Source organism: Gavia stellata, chromosome 5 (assembly GCF_030936135.1).
Source record: "Gavia stellata isolate bGavSte3 chromosome 5, bGavSte3.hap2, whole genome shotgun sequence".
NCBI classification, from domain to species: Eukaryota; Metazoa; Chordata; class Aves; order Gaviiformes; family Gaviidae; genus Gavia; species Gavia stellata.
In genome coordinates this window covers 31,447,284-31,464,465 of record NC_082598.1, presented here as the reverse complement: position 1 = coordinate 31,464,465, position 17,182 = coordinate 31,447,284, and the positions used below count along the sequence as shown (strand labels likewise).

Genomic DNA, 17,182 nt, shown 5'->3' with positions numbered 1-17,182 from the left:
TACATTTACCCAATATGTGTGTCACAACATAAAGGCCTGTGTCACCTCTCCAACAGCTTGAGCTTAACTTTGTGAAGGATTCCACGTTTCATTCTGATCTTTTAAAACCAAAGCTTGAAAAATATCTCTAGATATGATTCAAAAATTTGAATATAAAATGCTTTAGAATTAATTTTATAATATTTAAAGGATTTCAATACATCTTTAAAAATATAATTTTCCTCTTTTTATTTAATATTGGGATAATATTTAAAATGCAATTTCACACAAAGATTAAACAAAAGGAGATGAGTAGTTGTTAGATGACAGAAACATTAATAAAGAATAATTGATATATTTTTTTATTAAGAAAAGATACACTAAACAAAATGCATTCACAAAATAGATAATCAATACTTTTAAATACCATAAAGAATGACCTGTAAACAGAAAACACTTGTTAAAAGCCCAAACACAGGAAATTGTCGTAAGTATAAAACATACACTGGCTCAGCATTTTTAAGACAATCATGCATGTTATTCTATGTTAGCTCACACTAAGATGAACAAACTTCTATAACCATGAGATAAGCAAACAGAAATAAAACAGTAAAATGTAAACAAGAGATTGTCATATCAAGTACTCGTTTCCTTCTTATAATTATTAGGTTTGCAAAATAGTAACAAAACTTCGCCAACCTTGATACAAACCCCATCAAACAGCCAGCAAAAACCAGTCACCCCAGCCAGTTGGGAAAGCAGAATTTTGCAAAGTTGATTACTTCACTGGTTCTCAGAAATTTCAAAGGTAATTGCTGATTTGAAGAAAACAGAGGTAGAATACAAGTCAGCCTTCATAATTAAAAAAAAAAAGTCCTTGTAAGAAGATAATGCTTCAGTTGCTCAAGTACTGGTTATTCCTTGAAGCTCACATTTCTGGTGGAGAAAGAAAAAATTTCAAAATAAATCTATCTATTCTATTTTACTAATGAATATTAGGATAGAAAGTAATAATTAGATTTCGCCTCCTCATATCCTCTTCTCTTATTCCTGAATATCAACTATTAGCATATTATCTAAAACTCTAAAACTCATTCAGTTCATTGACTTATTGCTCAAATGCTTAACAGTTGAAAGTAAATGTGAGACAAAGAGGAAGAGAAAATTTCTTGAGAAGATTAAATCAGTTTAGAGAAAAAGACAGTTGTAACACTACAGAACAGTAATTGCAGAGTACACTTTACTGTAGTAAGCTCCCAGGAAGGAATAAATAAGTAGGGTGAAAGATGGTGATAGTACTATTAAGATCACTCTAATATAATAATCCATTGATAGGTTTAAAAGGCAAGATAGTAAAAAATTGAACTGCATATGAATTCAGGTGTTAAAACCCACTTTTAAAAAAAATGCATAGGTCATGAAAACAGGATATTTTCTGATAAGATATGGTACAGAGCTGTCATTGTTAAAACTAAGTATGCAAATAGGATAAAAATAATAGTTCATCACGTGGTATTCTTCAAGTATAGCAACTGGACTATTTTTATTGCTCTTGAAACTCACTGTAAAGCAAGGCAGACTAAAAACAATTCTCTACTGATGACACTCATGCTCAGAAATACATTATCTATCATTATCTCAGTCAAAATGTTGATTCACAATGTAACAGGGTTTGCCTAATGGATCACCAGTAAAGCAAAAGTCGTAACTGCTGTTTCATCCCCACTATCAATATCATTTGCTACAGTTTGCTTTTTTTTTTGCTTTGTCCAAAAACTCACAAAAGAAGAGAAAAATTGCTGACAATGTGGATCATGCCATGCTGACCTCAGTTCTCAGGAAACCTGCGTTTTGGTTAATAAAAGTAAGCTTAAAAACAAGCCGTATGTATTTACCAACAAAAATAAAGTTTAAAATCTTATCAGTTTGGAATTCTCTTTCTTGGAGTTCAGCAGTTGGATAGTTAGATTCATGAGCTGTTACAGTATACCCTATAGCTGTTAATAGCGCACGCATTTCCTAAAAATAATCACTGGTTATCTCTCCCTGTCCTTCCACTCTTCACTGCAATTTATTATGCAGTATAGGACAGACAGGCTATAAAGTCAATAATCAGGCCTGTAACACATAACCAAAATAATCTAAAACAACAATGATCTCCAAAAGAACAAAAACGTCAGTGAAAATGAGCAGGTGAGAGGTTGATTTTGATTTCTTTTTTATGGACTCTACTGACCACGATCTTAACATTCATAGCATTCAAGCACTAACAATGAAAAACACATTAATTATTTTTATGCACTTGTTTTGGAGACAGTTTCATCTAATGTGTAGGGTTACAATGCATTTTCGTTGGACTCTGTTCTATGGAGTGTCTTTCCTTCATTGCTGTACTTGAGAGAATTTCATGGCATTTCTCTTAATACGAACCAGTCGTTGTTTGGCAGTAACTATTAACAATAATAAATTGACAATATGTATTTAGATATAATTAATGGTAATAATAAGCAGATGATATATATTTGGAAGCTGTCGGCTGGTCAAGACCATTAACAAAAACAGGAATGGGAATCCATTACATTATAAGGTCTTTGGTGAGCACTTTGCATCTATCGTTTCCAATCAATATTTTATAGTAGGGGAGTCAACAAAAGAAGAACTTGGAACCACCTAAAGTGTGTAAGAATTTCATATAGTTAAAAAAGTATTATTTAGAAACAGTTTAAACCTAACTCTTAAACAGAAACGATCTGCTAAAATCGTATCGCTTACTTTTCAGCTGCTGCTTGATCAGTTGTCCTTACAATGGTACGTTCTGGAGAATGTGAGGGAGACCTTAATGTTGAACTGAGAGGAGGTGAAGCACGTAATGATGATGTAGAGAGACCATGTCGACGCATTTCCTGAATTGCACGCTCTCTACCAACAGATAGCAATTTCAGTTACATAACACTTTGGTACTGCAGGATGTTAAAGGACATAAACATAACTTTTTTTTGCATATTTTTACTTGGTGATTTTCAAAATGCTTTGCAAAGAGCCTTATTTTCTCGTAATGTCACTCAACTTTCTTCTTGTTTTCGTAAGGAGGGATTTTTTTTTAGATGCAATGGTAAACTCACAAAATTTATGAGGGAATTCAGAAACCGTATAAGTTTTTTTTTCTTTTTCAGTTAAGCAGTTTTCAAGAGGAGAATATTAGATTTTGCATGACAATAGGAACACAATTTTCCATAAAAGTTCCTCACTATTGAAAAAAGCAACAGTTTTAGAAGTGAGAAAGAAGAAGTGAGAAGACTCACCTCACTGAAAAAACAGCATCTTACCGTTCAAAGCGTTCAGTTGTCAGTTGCCTTTTTAAAACATCACAGTCAGTCTGCAGCTGTGCAACTTTACTTCGAAGTATGGGAACCTCTCTATTATAGCTGCTTCTAAAAAAATCATGAGAAGCAACAAAGTTTTCTTTGAACACCGTCAGCTAGGAGCTTAGACGAATTAGAGCAAGATAAAACAAAAACAGATACTGAACATGTTCTTTCACACAGACCAAATCAAAGACAAATTAGAAGCAGCAAGAACCAAGTGAATGCAACAGAATGTTTCTGGAAGAACCTAAGGTGAGAAAGAAGTGAGAAGCTGGCAAGCCTCTCACTACATCCTTACTACAATACATCATGTTCTTTTTCAGACAAAGGTAAACACAAACATGTTTTATAAAAACAGACAAAACAATTAAATCATTAATTTATTGATTTACTATCCTCTGTTGCAATGAAAGATGGTCTTTATGTGTACACTTAAAAAAAGGAAGAAAAAAGCAGTAACTATCCACAAAAAATACAAACATAACAGATACGGCTTCAGTAAAAATGATATCAAGTAGGCTGGAACTAGCAACGAACACAACTGAATCAAATCTAAGTAAAAGCTATATTAATGCAAGCTCAGACCAGCAAAACCCAGAGTCTGAGAGCTTGTCAACTACACGCTTGGTGTTTGGGCCCAACTGTTTCAACTGCAAGAATCAAAATGAAAAGCAACTTTGAAAATCTTAAGTAACATAATTAAATATACTTCTTAGCAAATCATCAGCTTGGTCGACTCACTGCTTCGTTGCAGAACACCATTAATTGCGTTATAAAGCAAGCAAAAAAAAATCATTGAGTGTAAAATAAGTTGTCTAAACCAGAATCTAGATAGCTATGTTATTCCATAGAGTCTTCAAAGCCAATATGAGGTGGTTTGCTCAAGAGTCACTTCTGGAGAAGCAAGGATGTACTAGTTTATTGCTAAAGCACTGGACTTGAATTGTGAAAAACAAGTTCCAATCCTAGCTCAGTCACAGACTTCCTGTCTGGCACCCGCTGGTCTCTGACTCCAGGAAGATGCAAACTACTCAGATTTGATCCAAAAAGAACTGCAGAATATTTTTTCCTGTGTTCCCTATCCATCAGTAAAATTCCTAGAATGGTATCTTGATCCAGTATGTTGAGAACAGGTGCAGAAGACAAGAGGTCTCGATGATATCTTATTCTAAGTCCTTCAGAGACAGGCATATGCTTTCAGGATGGAGGTAAGAATTCAGGGCCCAACATCATTATTGTAAAATAAGGAAAGAAAGCAAACAGTTTTGTGAGTTCTGAGGTTATTCCATGTCAATGACATTTAAACAAAATTAAGATCATTAAGTAAATCACTCAAAAACTAAGAAATATTTTAATTTGGAACCCCTATGCACAGTAATCATCATATAATAAGATTACATGATGATATACTATTTTTTTACAGGACATCTGGCTCTTTCACAGTAGATACAGATAGCTCTCAACAAGTAGATTAGCTATTCAATATTCTCTGTTTATTTAATATTTAATCATTGTAGGGCCTCGATCTCATTTACTGTACTGTCACCCAGATAGCACTCTAAGTAACACAACTACTCACTCTTCACAGAGCTCAGAATTATAGCACTGGAGAACTTCACAAGTTAAACTTAATTTTGAGAATCCTTCTAAAGTCAGAGGTTATATCAGTACCATTTTATAAATAGAGTGGAAGCGCAGGCACAATAAGGCCAAAACCGTAAATAATGTTCAAAAATATTGATACACTATTTTTGCCAGTTAGAACTGACATTTTGCCAAGTCAAATTAATTTTTATATTTCGCAAGACACAAACATAATTGTTATATACTTCAGTCACAGCTCTCAGCATTTAAAGTTCCTGTTCTTTAGACTGCAACTACTACAAACTGAATAGTAGAAAATAATGTATATACAACTAGTTCTCACACCTGAACATTTGCCTAGCAACATGCAGAACCTTTGAGATAAACAGAGGAAAACAATTCAATAGAATATCCACTATTCCTCCAAAAGAACATTTTCCTTCTTCCTGCAATATCCTATCCTATTAACAACGCAAGTACTGACATTTACAACAAGAAAGGAACCCTACATTGTGTGCGGAAGAAAAATTGTGAAAAAACTACTATAAAGTTATTTAAACAGAGTTTTATAATGTTTGTACACAAAGAAGCTAAATTAAAGTTAAGTGAAAACCTCTTTTTTTTTTTTCTAGTAACTTTCACATTTAATTTCATAGTCAGGACATTCCATTAGTTTATGTTCTTTGTTCTTCAAGTAAACAAAACTCAGCAATTCTAAAACATGAAGCAATGAATTGCACAGGGGCGATTAACAGCGTCATCTACAGATTCATCATGATCACTGCTACTTGAGGTGGACCATCGTCAGTGGTAAGTCACACAGTCTTTATGTAAATCAACCCAAAGCATTTTTCTTGCATATTTACGTCACCAAGTTACACATAGCTATTAACTGTTTAGGTATGCTATATTCTATATCTTGTAACGTAACATTATCTGTCTTTTTACCTTCCATACATTTCCCTTCTCTCCCTACTTCAGTGTTTACTAAGTGGGTGTATGTGTTTTTCTTTTTCTGAAATTCTACTTCGACTTTACTCTTCACCACCATCTTCACTGAGCTGCTACTCCTCCTCCTGGCTATTTAATGCAGAGATATCACTACAGTCACTGGCTAATATATCCCCAGGAGAATTATCATGTCATGATGACACATATCATAGAAACTTCAAATTCCCTGCTCCATATCATGAAGAAATTTTTTTAAATCTCCCACTTCTCTTGTACATGAATTTCATATACACAAAATATCCCCCTTAACTTCATTGTTCCAAACAGATTAGTCTTTCTTCTCTAAGACTGTTAAAAAGTTACTGCTACTCTAGGCAGATGCACAGCAGAAGAAGTTGCAATTTAGCTATAATAGAAAGTGCTGGCCACATTTAGTATAGGTGTCAGGTTCAGTTCCATTTATATTTCAGAGGAACAACAAATGATATAGGACTTTTCCTTAACAGTTAATATTAATAGCAGCAAAAGTACTTTTGCTTTTTTAAAGCACTATGACTTCATTATTTATTATGTAAGTGATTCTTACTTTAATCAAAGTGAGGACAACAGGCATCTTCAGTAGGCAAGCAGTTCACATTTACCATGGATTTAGTCTACTTGGTTTTTTTTTTTTGAGTACATATATGTTAAAATTCTATTTTCAATTTGCTTTGAGATGCTTGATGAATCCACATTGTTCTAACAGAGTTAGGATTTCAGAATATTCTCCAATATAAGAACATAAAACATAGTTCAAGACCAAGAAAATTTGTGTTCTCTTAATAATTAAACTCATAGCTAAACTTCTTAAAAGAGAAATAAAAATACGACATTTTGCTTAAAAAGCAGAGTTGAATTAGCTTGCTTCCTGAAGTTAAGAAGAAAATCAGGACCTGTGAGAGAAGTGGTTATATATTTTGGTAATTGACACACTCTGATGCAAAGGTTAAACATCCAAATCATACTGCAATGCATACATACATTTATAGATGTACTCAACAGCTAAAAAAATTTACAAATTATCATGGGTTGTCTGGTTCTGTAGTGGAAATAATGTCTGCAACAGATCAGCTACCTTGCCATTAGGTAGCTATTTTCACTAAGAGGCTCAGAAGGAAAGGATTTTAGTGATTGTACTGAAAAGATGGCAGAGTTATATCAGAGAATTGAAATTCAGGAATGGTATCACCTCCGCTGCTTGACTGAGAAAGAGTCATAACCAGCAGAGAAAGTGAAGCAAACTTTCTGGAGTCAGACTGGGGACAAATCCAGAGAGAAACTGAGTGCTTATTCTCAAGACCATGAAAACTCAGCATGGTGCCCCTTTTAGGCTAGGTTTCCTCTGGAACTCTTATTTAAGTTTACTGCTTGTACTAAATTGGTGTCCACCAGAGTGCCGATTAATGAAAGTGATATGAAAGATATGTAAAGAAACTTCAAGTAAATGATGCTATGAAAGGCCAAAAGACATTGGCTGCAAAAATCAGCTCAGCCATACTGAACATCAAGAATTTAACTTTGTGAGTAAGTGTTGTCACACAGAAGTTGTTTCTTTGTAAACCACGTAACACATACTTAAACTTGTTAAAACTTACAGTTTGCTCTCGGCGAGTGTTAGCTTGTCTTTCAATAACTGAATTTCGGAATCTTTCTCATGGGATGTTAAATGGTTCTGAAATTCTTTGTCTCTACTAGTGGCCAACAACGTTTCAAGATTCTGAACTGTAAGTCTCTCACTGGATAACTGCTTTTTCAGCAACTCTGCTTCTGATTTTATATCTTCTAATTCACCTAGAACCTAAGGCACAAATTTTATACATTATTAATACACTGGTTTACGAACACACAGTTCTCCTTTGTGAAGAGTTGTTATAAAAACTGAAATGATTGGAAGTTTCATAAAAATTAATAGGAAACTGAGCTCTCAAAACAAATTAAAGCCTACAATTATTTAAAACTATACTTAATTAAAAACTATTCAAGCTGTACATCTGTCAAATGTTTTACTGGGAGCTGGATTACTGAGTGCTGGAAATGCTTAGGTAAATACCCGGAACACTAACTGGCTTTTAACAGCAGTAGGTTTTTGCACCAGTACAAAAATAGTATTTACTATACCTCATTCTATTCGCCTAGGTTAGCTCACAATTAGCTTCTTGGGTTTTGCTGAAAATGTAGGAATGCTTGTTTTCCTCATCAGTTCTACGAATATAAACAAGTTCTGTGGGGATGAGAACTACTGTTCTCAATGTCTTGAATATTACAGTAACAGAAAGCCTGACCAAGACACTAAGTAAAGACACAACAATCAGCTGTAAAAGAAAAAAGTTCAGAAATTATGGATATTTAGAACTGTTTAAACTATTTCAAAATATTTAATGAACTTCAGCTGAATCTAGATTTCAATTTAATTAAAAAAATCCATTAGGGAAATGTCTTTAGTATGTAAATAAGAAGTATACTATTCACTTTTTATAACAGTTGAAAATTAGAGTAAATTAAAAAACAGTACGTAAAACCAAATAAATATAATTTTCTCTGTGATATAGCGAAAACTACTGCTGCCACATTTTGTAGTGATAACAAATGAAACTCCCTCTTTTTGTACAAAAAACAGATATAGATCTGCATACTGCAAAATTTGTAATTTATATCTAAATGCAAAACTAGTGATGTAAATTAACTTACCTTGCTCTCAGAAGTAATTTATTCTTTTCTCCAAAAACCATTAAAAGCAAAGGAAGATATTGTATTATAGCAAATTAAATTCACCTTTGCTGCTTACCCTTTCATAATCCATGCTTTTGGATGTCAGCTGTCGAGATAAAAGTTCTTTGTTAGACTCAAGTTTCACACAGAGTTCCCTCACAGAAGCCAGGTCCGCCAACACAGAAGCCTTATCCTGATTTTCACGTTTAATATCCTCTTCCAATTTGGACATATTTTTTGTAATGGAGGAGATCTGAGATTCATATGCTTGATGTGCAACGATGTGCTAAACAAAGACAAATATGGATACCCCTTCAGTGTTAAATGTCGAGTTAATGGTTCTCTGTTGGATAACAGTTTTTTTTTCTTAATACTTTCTTTACCCTTCAAAATTAACTTTCCCTGTAAAATATAGCTTCATATTACATTCTTTTCCTCTCCTCTCCCTAAATCACAGCTAAGAGCAACTAATAAACCATCTCTGCAATTTTTAATCACCATCTTGAAGAATTATACAAGTACTATACAAGAGTAGAATGAGGCTGGATTCCAGCTTCAGAAGAGAATTAAATGCTTAAAACCGCAAAAATACAATCGATTTTTTACGCAGCTTACAATATTAAAGTCTCTAACTCTTTTTGTGTAATTAAAAGCATGAGACAAAATATGGTCAATCTACAACTATTATACTCTACAACTTCCTTGATCTCCATGAAGTTATTTCTTCTAAAATATAAACCTCATTATTTTCTATGCTATTGGTCCAGGTTGCGGTATTATGGAATCCTGATTCTGGATTTGGACTCCTACTACCACATTTTCACCTTTACTCCAGCCACAAATGCTTCAAATGCTTCATTCAAAGATTCAAAGAAATATAAGAACTAAGCTTACAAAATACTCATAAAGTTAGCTAACAAAATACTCATAAAGTATATGCAAATATTTTGTAGGAACTAAACAGAAGGTTTTTACAGAGACAGTAACATAATAGCAATGATCACCCAACAGAAGAGATCCAAAAGTATTAAAATATATGCTGTGATTCTAATTTTGGGAAAGCAGGGAAGAGAAAAGTAAAGCACGTCTAACCAAAATCAGTTACTGTTTCAAAAACTCAGTGTCCACTTTTGAAACATTCACATATAAGAATTATTTTCCATTAAAGCATTAAAAATAGTATGCTGACTTTATTCAAAAACACTTGACTGTATCTCACTTTACTTGACAGAATTTCATTGCACAAATTATTACCCCTTGAATTTCTTTTTCCAGAAGTTCTACTCTCTCTCGAAGATGTCTCCGATCCGTATCTACAGAAAGGAGTTCAAGTCGTATTGAGCTGCTTTCTCCTTCAGCTTGATGAGCCTTCATTTCCCAGTCTTCAGCTTGCATATGGAGCATTCGGAACTTCTCTAACAATTCTTGGTTTTCTTTTTCCTAGATGAAACAGTAAATCACTCTGCAATGATCAACATACCTTCAAGTTGCTTGATCTTATTTCATGCCCACTCCCTACAATATCTTTTTTTTTTTTTTTCAGAAGAAAGTAGATCTTTCTCCATTTTCTTAATCCCACTATCTGGCAATTACTAAAGGGCATCATCCCTTTTGCAAGTCCAAATAGTAAATAAATACAGCGATGGCATTCCATTTTATTAAATAGAAGTATTTACATTTAGCAGTTGTTAATGAGTTTCAAGGCTCCCAGGGGAGGGGTTATTTTGGATCTCTCTGCATTGTCAAGGGTCACATTACCGAGCTGTACTGATCCTAGTGCTGCCCTTTCCAAGAAATTCCAGCAGGAGTCCATTTTCCGCTCTTTCACTTACTGCGCTCTTACAAATATTTATATTACAGCAGTGCCTGAAAGACTGATAACCTATTTGGAAATATACACCTAAAAAGTCTATCATAAAAGTACAAAACTGCAAGCTTTAGTCCTTCCAAGTTAGGCAGTGATAGAACAAATGTTGCTCGTGAATTTTAATTTGGCCCAACTGCAAGTGCATATTATAAGGCTGTGATTAATTTTTCTTCTTTATTTAGTTCCATTCCCTTCCCTCCCTTGTTCATTTAATGCACAGTGGGATAAACATGTTGCTAGTATGAATCAGATTTATTTAATGAGGAAGGCTACTGTTTTTGAAATTCCTTCCGTGTTTCCTGCAGAACTTGGAAGGTGCAGAGAGAATGAGGTGGGGCATTAGGAAACAGAAACTCATGATTAAGCAAGTGAACACTGTGCGGAAAAGTAAAACCTTGTCTCCACAGGCAACATCCACATGTAATACTAGACAAATGCCTGAAACCAGCCTTTCATAATTGGTCACTGGTTGTATATTCTACAGCTTCTTGGTACCTGACTTGAATAACTGGATTCTCATTTGCCAAAGATGTGGCCGCATTTGTAGCTGAAGTGCTTTGGACATATGATATATTATAAAATTCTTAAAAACTAAACTTCAAGTGTTTTAAATTGAGAGTTCTAAGCTAACATACTATCGACCTTACTTTTTTCTCTACACTTCAGTTTCTACTTGTAAGAAGTGGTTGAATTTACATGCATTCATCTAGACATGCACATCAAAGATCAAAACTCATTCTTTCCAATTCAAAATCACGTAATAGGTTTGCCAGTTCATGCTGTCTTGACATGAATTCTATTTGTTTTAAATTATTATAAGTTTTAATTCACACATGTCACACTTTTGAATCCAAGTATCAGGATAAAATACATTTAACAAGAGCGCTGTTTTGTCAGTAGAGCAAAAACTCTGAACTCTCATCATTCATAGAGAAAACATTCCAATGTGCTATTTTTACACTTTCCTGCAGAACTACATATAAAATTTCTCTTTTTAAAAAGTGTAAAATATTAAAACCATCATATAAGCTGCTTGTTGCCTATAATCATGAAATAGTACCAGGCATTTTACTAGTTGCCTTGTCAAAACTAAAAAAGCGAAACAACATTCAAACATTGTTTGTCATTCTCCAGTGTTATGGCCAACTGAAACATAATCAATGAAATTATGATGTGCCAGAATTTATTAGTGCTTCAGATCTAATACAGTTTTATATGAACTCACTAGTAGCTTGAAACACTGCAGAGGAAAGAAGGAAAAAAATAAAAGAAGGAAATGGGATAGACAGGGAGAACAGGACCCAAACCATACATTTCTTGATTTGTTTGTTGTATCCTAGTGAGAATGTGTTATACTCTAAAACCAACGGATTTACTGAAAACAGTAATGACTGCCTACAGATTATACTTTTACCTTTGAAGCCATCAAGGTCTCAAATCTGGAAACTTCAGTTATATAATTATGAACCCTGGTTTTCATGTCGTCTTTTTCACGTATTGCATCTTCAAGCTCAGTACTGATAGCCTAAAGAGATTGCATAAAGGCAAAACAGTGCATTAGAGTAAATTAATCACTATATATTACTGTATCAGACTAAATCAAAGTAATTGCATATGCCCTAGATTTTATTCTATTCTACTTCTAAGTAATTTAGTCAAAGCCCTTTGGGATTTGTAGCGTTCAGAAATATCCCCTATTACCTTAGATACACCAAAGAGTTTTCCAGGCAAGAATAATCACAGAAAACAATGACTGTCATATCAGTTCATAAAATCTGCAACTTCCCTGATGACATACCCTACTGATCTTTGGAAAATTCAACATACAAATGTTTGTGAGCTGGGATTTTTCTAGCCTTAAGATTCACTGTCCCTGAGGGAAGTAAAGTTTTGTGTCACTAGAAAGTCAACTTTATAACAAAAGAACATTTATTTTAAAGTAGAATTGCAAGATGAAATAACTAAATGCATTATTAAGATCATATTTAGACATCAAAAATGAACCATGGAATTTGTTTGAGATGTTGGAACTAACTGTCCCTCTCAAGTTTAGCTCCCACCTTTCTCTGAGTCTTCTATAGCCCAGAGAGCAAAAAAGGCAAGTATCTTCGTCTACCCCCACTATCAACTGTGGGGGAAATAGAGGATATTGCCTTATTTCTCTCCCTTCTTCTTTTTGTGGTATATTAATATTCATTAATGGCAGCCTTTTTACTGCGTGCTTTATTTAGCATATGCTGAAATCAGTCTGCTTGTTTCTGTGGTAGCCTTCTCAAGCACACGGGGAAAGCTTTAGTCATCACATTATGATAATATTTAATATTTCATCTTATTAGATACCTGTGAATGGCATCTCTAATTTCAATAATACACCCATATATCTATGTATTGTACCATACGTTTTGCAAGAACTATTCAGGGCACTACATCACTTACTTAAAACATCTTGCTATATTGTACTTTCTAGCTTCAGACTCAGCCAGGTTGATTGAGGGGAATTGAAATAAATGGTTTAGCTAACAAGGCCCTGATTATTTTTAGTGTTGGCATTTACAGTGAATTCAAACAAACATTTGTATCTCAGCATCAAAACTGTAAAAGGCATTTGAGTCTCACGACAAGCTGCAATAGTTGTATTTGCTATACAAATTGAATATAATGAGCTGCAACAAAATTCTGGACTAGCTCTTTAGATCACATTCACATATTCTCTATGCAGTCTCTATGTAGTTTAGCCCAATAAAAATGTTACTTACCCTATAAAACACTGGACATTTTTGATATATATTATCCATACACACATTCTATTGTACAGGGACATCCATGTCATGCACTTGGAGCTGAGAGGTTTTTGGTCAGCAGTAACTAGCTGGTGCACAAAACCAACTCATTATTCCTCAAACTATGTGAGGGATTAACAAGACTGAATGCACTTCAGGCTCTCCAAGCCATGGATCCCAGATCCAGAGGATTCCAAGGAAGAAGAGATAGAGCAATGATGATTGGGAAGAGTGCAAATGGACATATACTGTATAAGTCCTTTATGCTCTTGAAAGAATGAGCCTTACACATCAGTGGTTGGTTTAACTTGCAGACCCCTGGACAACCTCTCAAGATGAAGATGCCACAAGAATAATAATGATGATAATCAAACAGTTTAATTCACTGAATCTCTCAATTATTTCTGTCTTGCAAAATTTTTATTTAACCTACACCATCAACTTGAGATAGCTCATCTTTCAATAAAATATTCAATGATACCCTACGGAAGTAGGTAATTCCTCAAAGCATTAAAGATTTTAGTTCAACTTTGATTCTGTAACTGACGTAAGTTTAAGTAGTGCCTTTATGGCATGCACTTTACAAGGAAATGTATTTAGCCATCAGCAGCTGAGAGAGACTGTATACCTCCCAACCAGAAAGCTGACCATGAATACACATGAACCAACTCAGAGTCCACTGGGCAATCATAACCAACTTCCCGCGTGCTTTTTTGGCCTAAAGCTACTGACTGACTAGCTATTAGCAAGGAGGTATGTTATGACTCTAAATAGAGAGCTAAGGAAAGATGAAATCATATAAAACTAATACAAATAAAAACATATAACATAAAACTCTGCAAGCAGTCAAATAAAGTACCTGAACAGAATCACCACAAAAAACAAAACCCACATACAAAAAAAGCTGCAATATACAGCTGAATTCTAAGATACCACCTCACCATGACACCTACCTTACCAATGCAAAGACAATCCAATAAGAACATTTCTCCAGGGAAATAGATGGCACCTTTGAATTCACCATCTAAAAACCCCACACAACCTTGACACAATGGAAAGGGAACCCCTCCTATTCCCATCGACTGTGCATCCTTATCCATTCCTGAAATCAGGAAACAAATTCAGACTATTCAGGACTATCATACCTTAAATATAAGTTTTCTTCAATCCCTCTGTCTTGTGGCTTTTAAGCCCTCTTATATTTTCTCCCCCAACATTAACCCTTCCCAATTCATCAGTGAAAGCAAAGTCCCTGTAGATGAACGGAAACTAACCTTGCCAGAACTGGAAATTAAAAACCTGCCAATACCTCTTTACAGCCACCATTACCAAGGCTCACAGAACACAAACATTAAAATCTACATTCTATAACATTCTAATCTCCAAACACAGCATACCTCACTCAATACGTCCAATGCTTCATGGAAACTAGAACGTTGAAACTAATGACTCACTATGCACCAAAATGAATTCAGATGTGCTAGCAATCTCCTCCCCTTCCCTCTCGCTTTCACCTGACTAATAACCTGGTATCTGCTTTTGTGGTTTCTCACTCTCTCTCAGTAATGCCTGTTCCACAGACAATAAAACCCAATTTTTACCAATTAAATACCAACTACCAAGTGATATAACCAATTAACATAATTTCATTATAGTATAAACAATTATGTCCTAGATTTATTTTATTTAGATTTCTTTTTTAATCTGAGAAGGGTGACTAAACTGAAAGCTTGTCTATTTCTCCCCCACTGTATTGACTATGCTGAAGCATCTGAAGTAATTGCTTTTACAATTTCTGCACAGTCATTTTTAATATCCCAGTGTTCAAGAAATACCAATAATTAAACATGCCAAATCAAAATTGAGGCTATAGCAGTTCTGATGTACCACTATATGTAAGCAAACAATAAATAGTTTAATACTTCAGTATTACGTACTGCCTTCATACCTGGTTTTCTCTGGCCATTGTAGCTAGGTCATCTTGCAATCGTCTGTTTTCTTTCAGAGCCATTTCCTTTACTCTTCCTGTTTCTGCAAGCTCAACCTGGGACGTATCAAGCTGTCGATGTAAGCTAGATATCTCACGGTCTCTGTTGCTCAGCATGTCCTTCATCTGGCTATCAAGTGAAAATCTTATTTAAGTTGTCCCTTCTTATACTATACCACATACTGCTGATCACATAATGATCAGTCGTGGATTTTAGATATGCAAAAGCTTTTTTTTTTAAAAAAAAGTAAAATTCTTGCTCTCTGAAGGCTGACAAGCTGAGTCTAAACATAAACATAAGCTAAGGATGTAAAATATCAATATGCAGAAACAAAATGGAGTTAACCTTCAACTTTGAAGATGTATCTGGTAAGATGTATCTTACTACGCAAACAGCAATTACAGATACTTATGTTTATCTGTGTTTGGTAGTGATTACAGTATGTTAGCCATTGCATATTTTATAAATCATAAAGGAAGACGACAGATAGCTTACACATGAAAGACAACAATCAAAAGAGTAAGGAAGAGATTAAACAAAAAAGTAGAAATATAAATATGTATGAATATAAGTAAACTTTTGCATTAGTTTTTTGCCACAGATACTTCATGCATCAATGTACCAAATATTCAGTTACACTGGTCTTCAGATGTTTAAATATTGGCATTTAAATATTTTCTTTTAAAAAGCTGTGATTTTAAAAGTCATGCTTAAAAAGAGGCAAGAAGGAAAGATCAGGTGAAGCCCAGCTAAAAACTACATAAATGTATTTTAATTAAGACTGTACTGGTCGCTTAAGCTGGAAGAATTAGCTTGCCAATAATTAAAAGTTCAGCTCTGAGTTTTACCTGGGTCAATCTAATAATATCTAGTGGAGTACTTAGAATCCTAAAAAGCTACTTCTTAACTGAGAATTAAGAAATATTACCAATTTAGGAAAATAAATCTAAACAAACAATTGTTAATGGTTGTCTTAACAGTATCTTAGCAGCCTGCAATACAATCGCAGGGGACATCTGTTCAAAAGCTGCGTACATCTTTCTCAACACAGTACACTCCTTTACTTGACTCAAACAGAATTAACTCCGTTTCACCAAAATATCTAAAATAGCCATCTACTTTCACTTTAAAACAACTAGATAAAATAAAACCACTGGAGAAGGCATCCTAGTCTTTACTTACTCTGTTGAGGACTCCAGCTCAGACAGAGTTAGACGTAAATGAGTAATTGTTTTTTCCTATGAAAATAAAAGCAAAAGTTGTATCAGGTATTATTATATTGCAACATAACAGGATACTTCAAGTTAAAGAACTTTACATTCAAACCTTTATTTTAACCCTTCACCAATCAGTTATTGCATCTTTGCACATTCAAATTTCCAAACTTCTTTACTGAGAAAGGATTGTCTTGTCATCAATGAAGATGGAAGTCAGCTATAAATTCTGTCACCTCAGGCTAGAACCTTATATCTCAATAAATACCTCCAAGTGCAAAACACAAAAAATATTTGTTTTCTTGGAGTGTTTAGGGAATACACTAACAATTATAAATAAAATGTTATTGAGTTAGCAAATATCTCTTTGTATTGGCTAGGTCCAAACATAAGTGTTTATCTGATGCCCAGAGCTCTGCATAGACTTTGTCCTAAAGGCAAAACGTCTCCCTAAAATATAACTGCCTTAAAAATCCCCAGATGGACTGCAAAGTAGTACTTTCACTGCACATACCTTGTTAGCTAAGTTGTCATCTAAGCATGCAATTCTTTCTGTTTTTTCATCTACAGTTTCTTGGAGACTGTCCTTTTCTTTGTCCAAAACAGTAATAGTACTTCTAAGCACATTGACTGCTTCATCCTGTGAAGTGTTCCTCTGGTTTAACCTGTCTATAAATAAAAGAATAAGTACCTTCTATTTTAAAGA

General features: G+C 34.2%; 1 protein-coding gene across 1 annotated transcript in view; it reads right to left on the bottom strand.

The window, feature by feature from the left end:
* Positions 1–893: 893 nt before the first annotated feature.
* CEP135 (centrosomal protein 135) overlaps positions 894–17,182 on the bottom strand; it is a 33,366-nt gene continuing 17,077 nt past the window's right edge. Inside the window, exons 16-25 of the mRNA XM_059818062.1 lie at positions 16,991–17,145; positions 16,445–16,500; positions 15,223–15,391; positions 11,909–12,019; positions 9,882–10,067; positions 8,704–8,913; positions 7,514–7,716; positions 3,306–3,410; positions 2,752–2,898; positions 894–915 (exon numbers count right to left, since the gene is read on the bottom strand). Of these exons, the coding sequence (XP_059674045.1) occupies positions 894–915; positions 2,752–2,898; positions 3,306–3,410; positions 7,514–7,716; positions 8,704–8,913; positions 9,882–10,067; positions 11,909–12,019; positions 15,223–15,391; positions 16,445–16,500; positions 16,991–17,145 (1,364 nt within the window). The remainder of the gene's footprint in view (positions 916–2,751; positions 2,899–3,305; positions 3,411–7,513; positions 7,717–8,703; positions 8,914–9,881; positions 10,068–11,908; positions 12,020–15,222; positions 15,392–16,444; positions 16,501–16,990; positions 17,146–17,182) is intronic.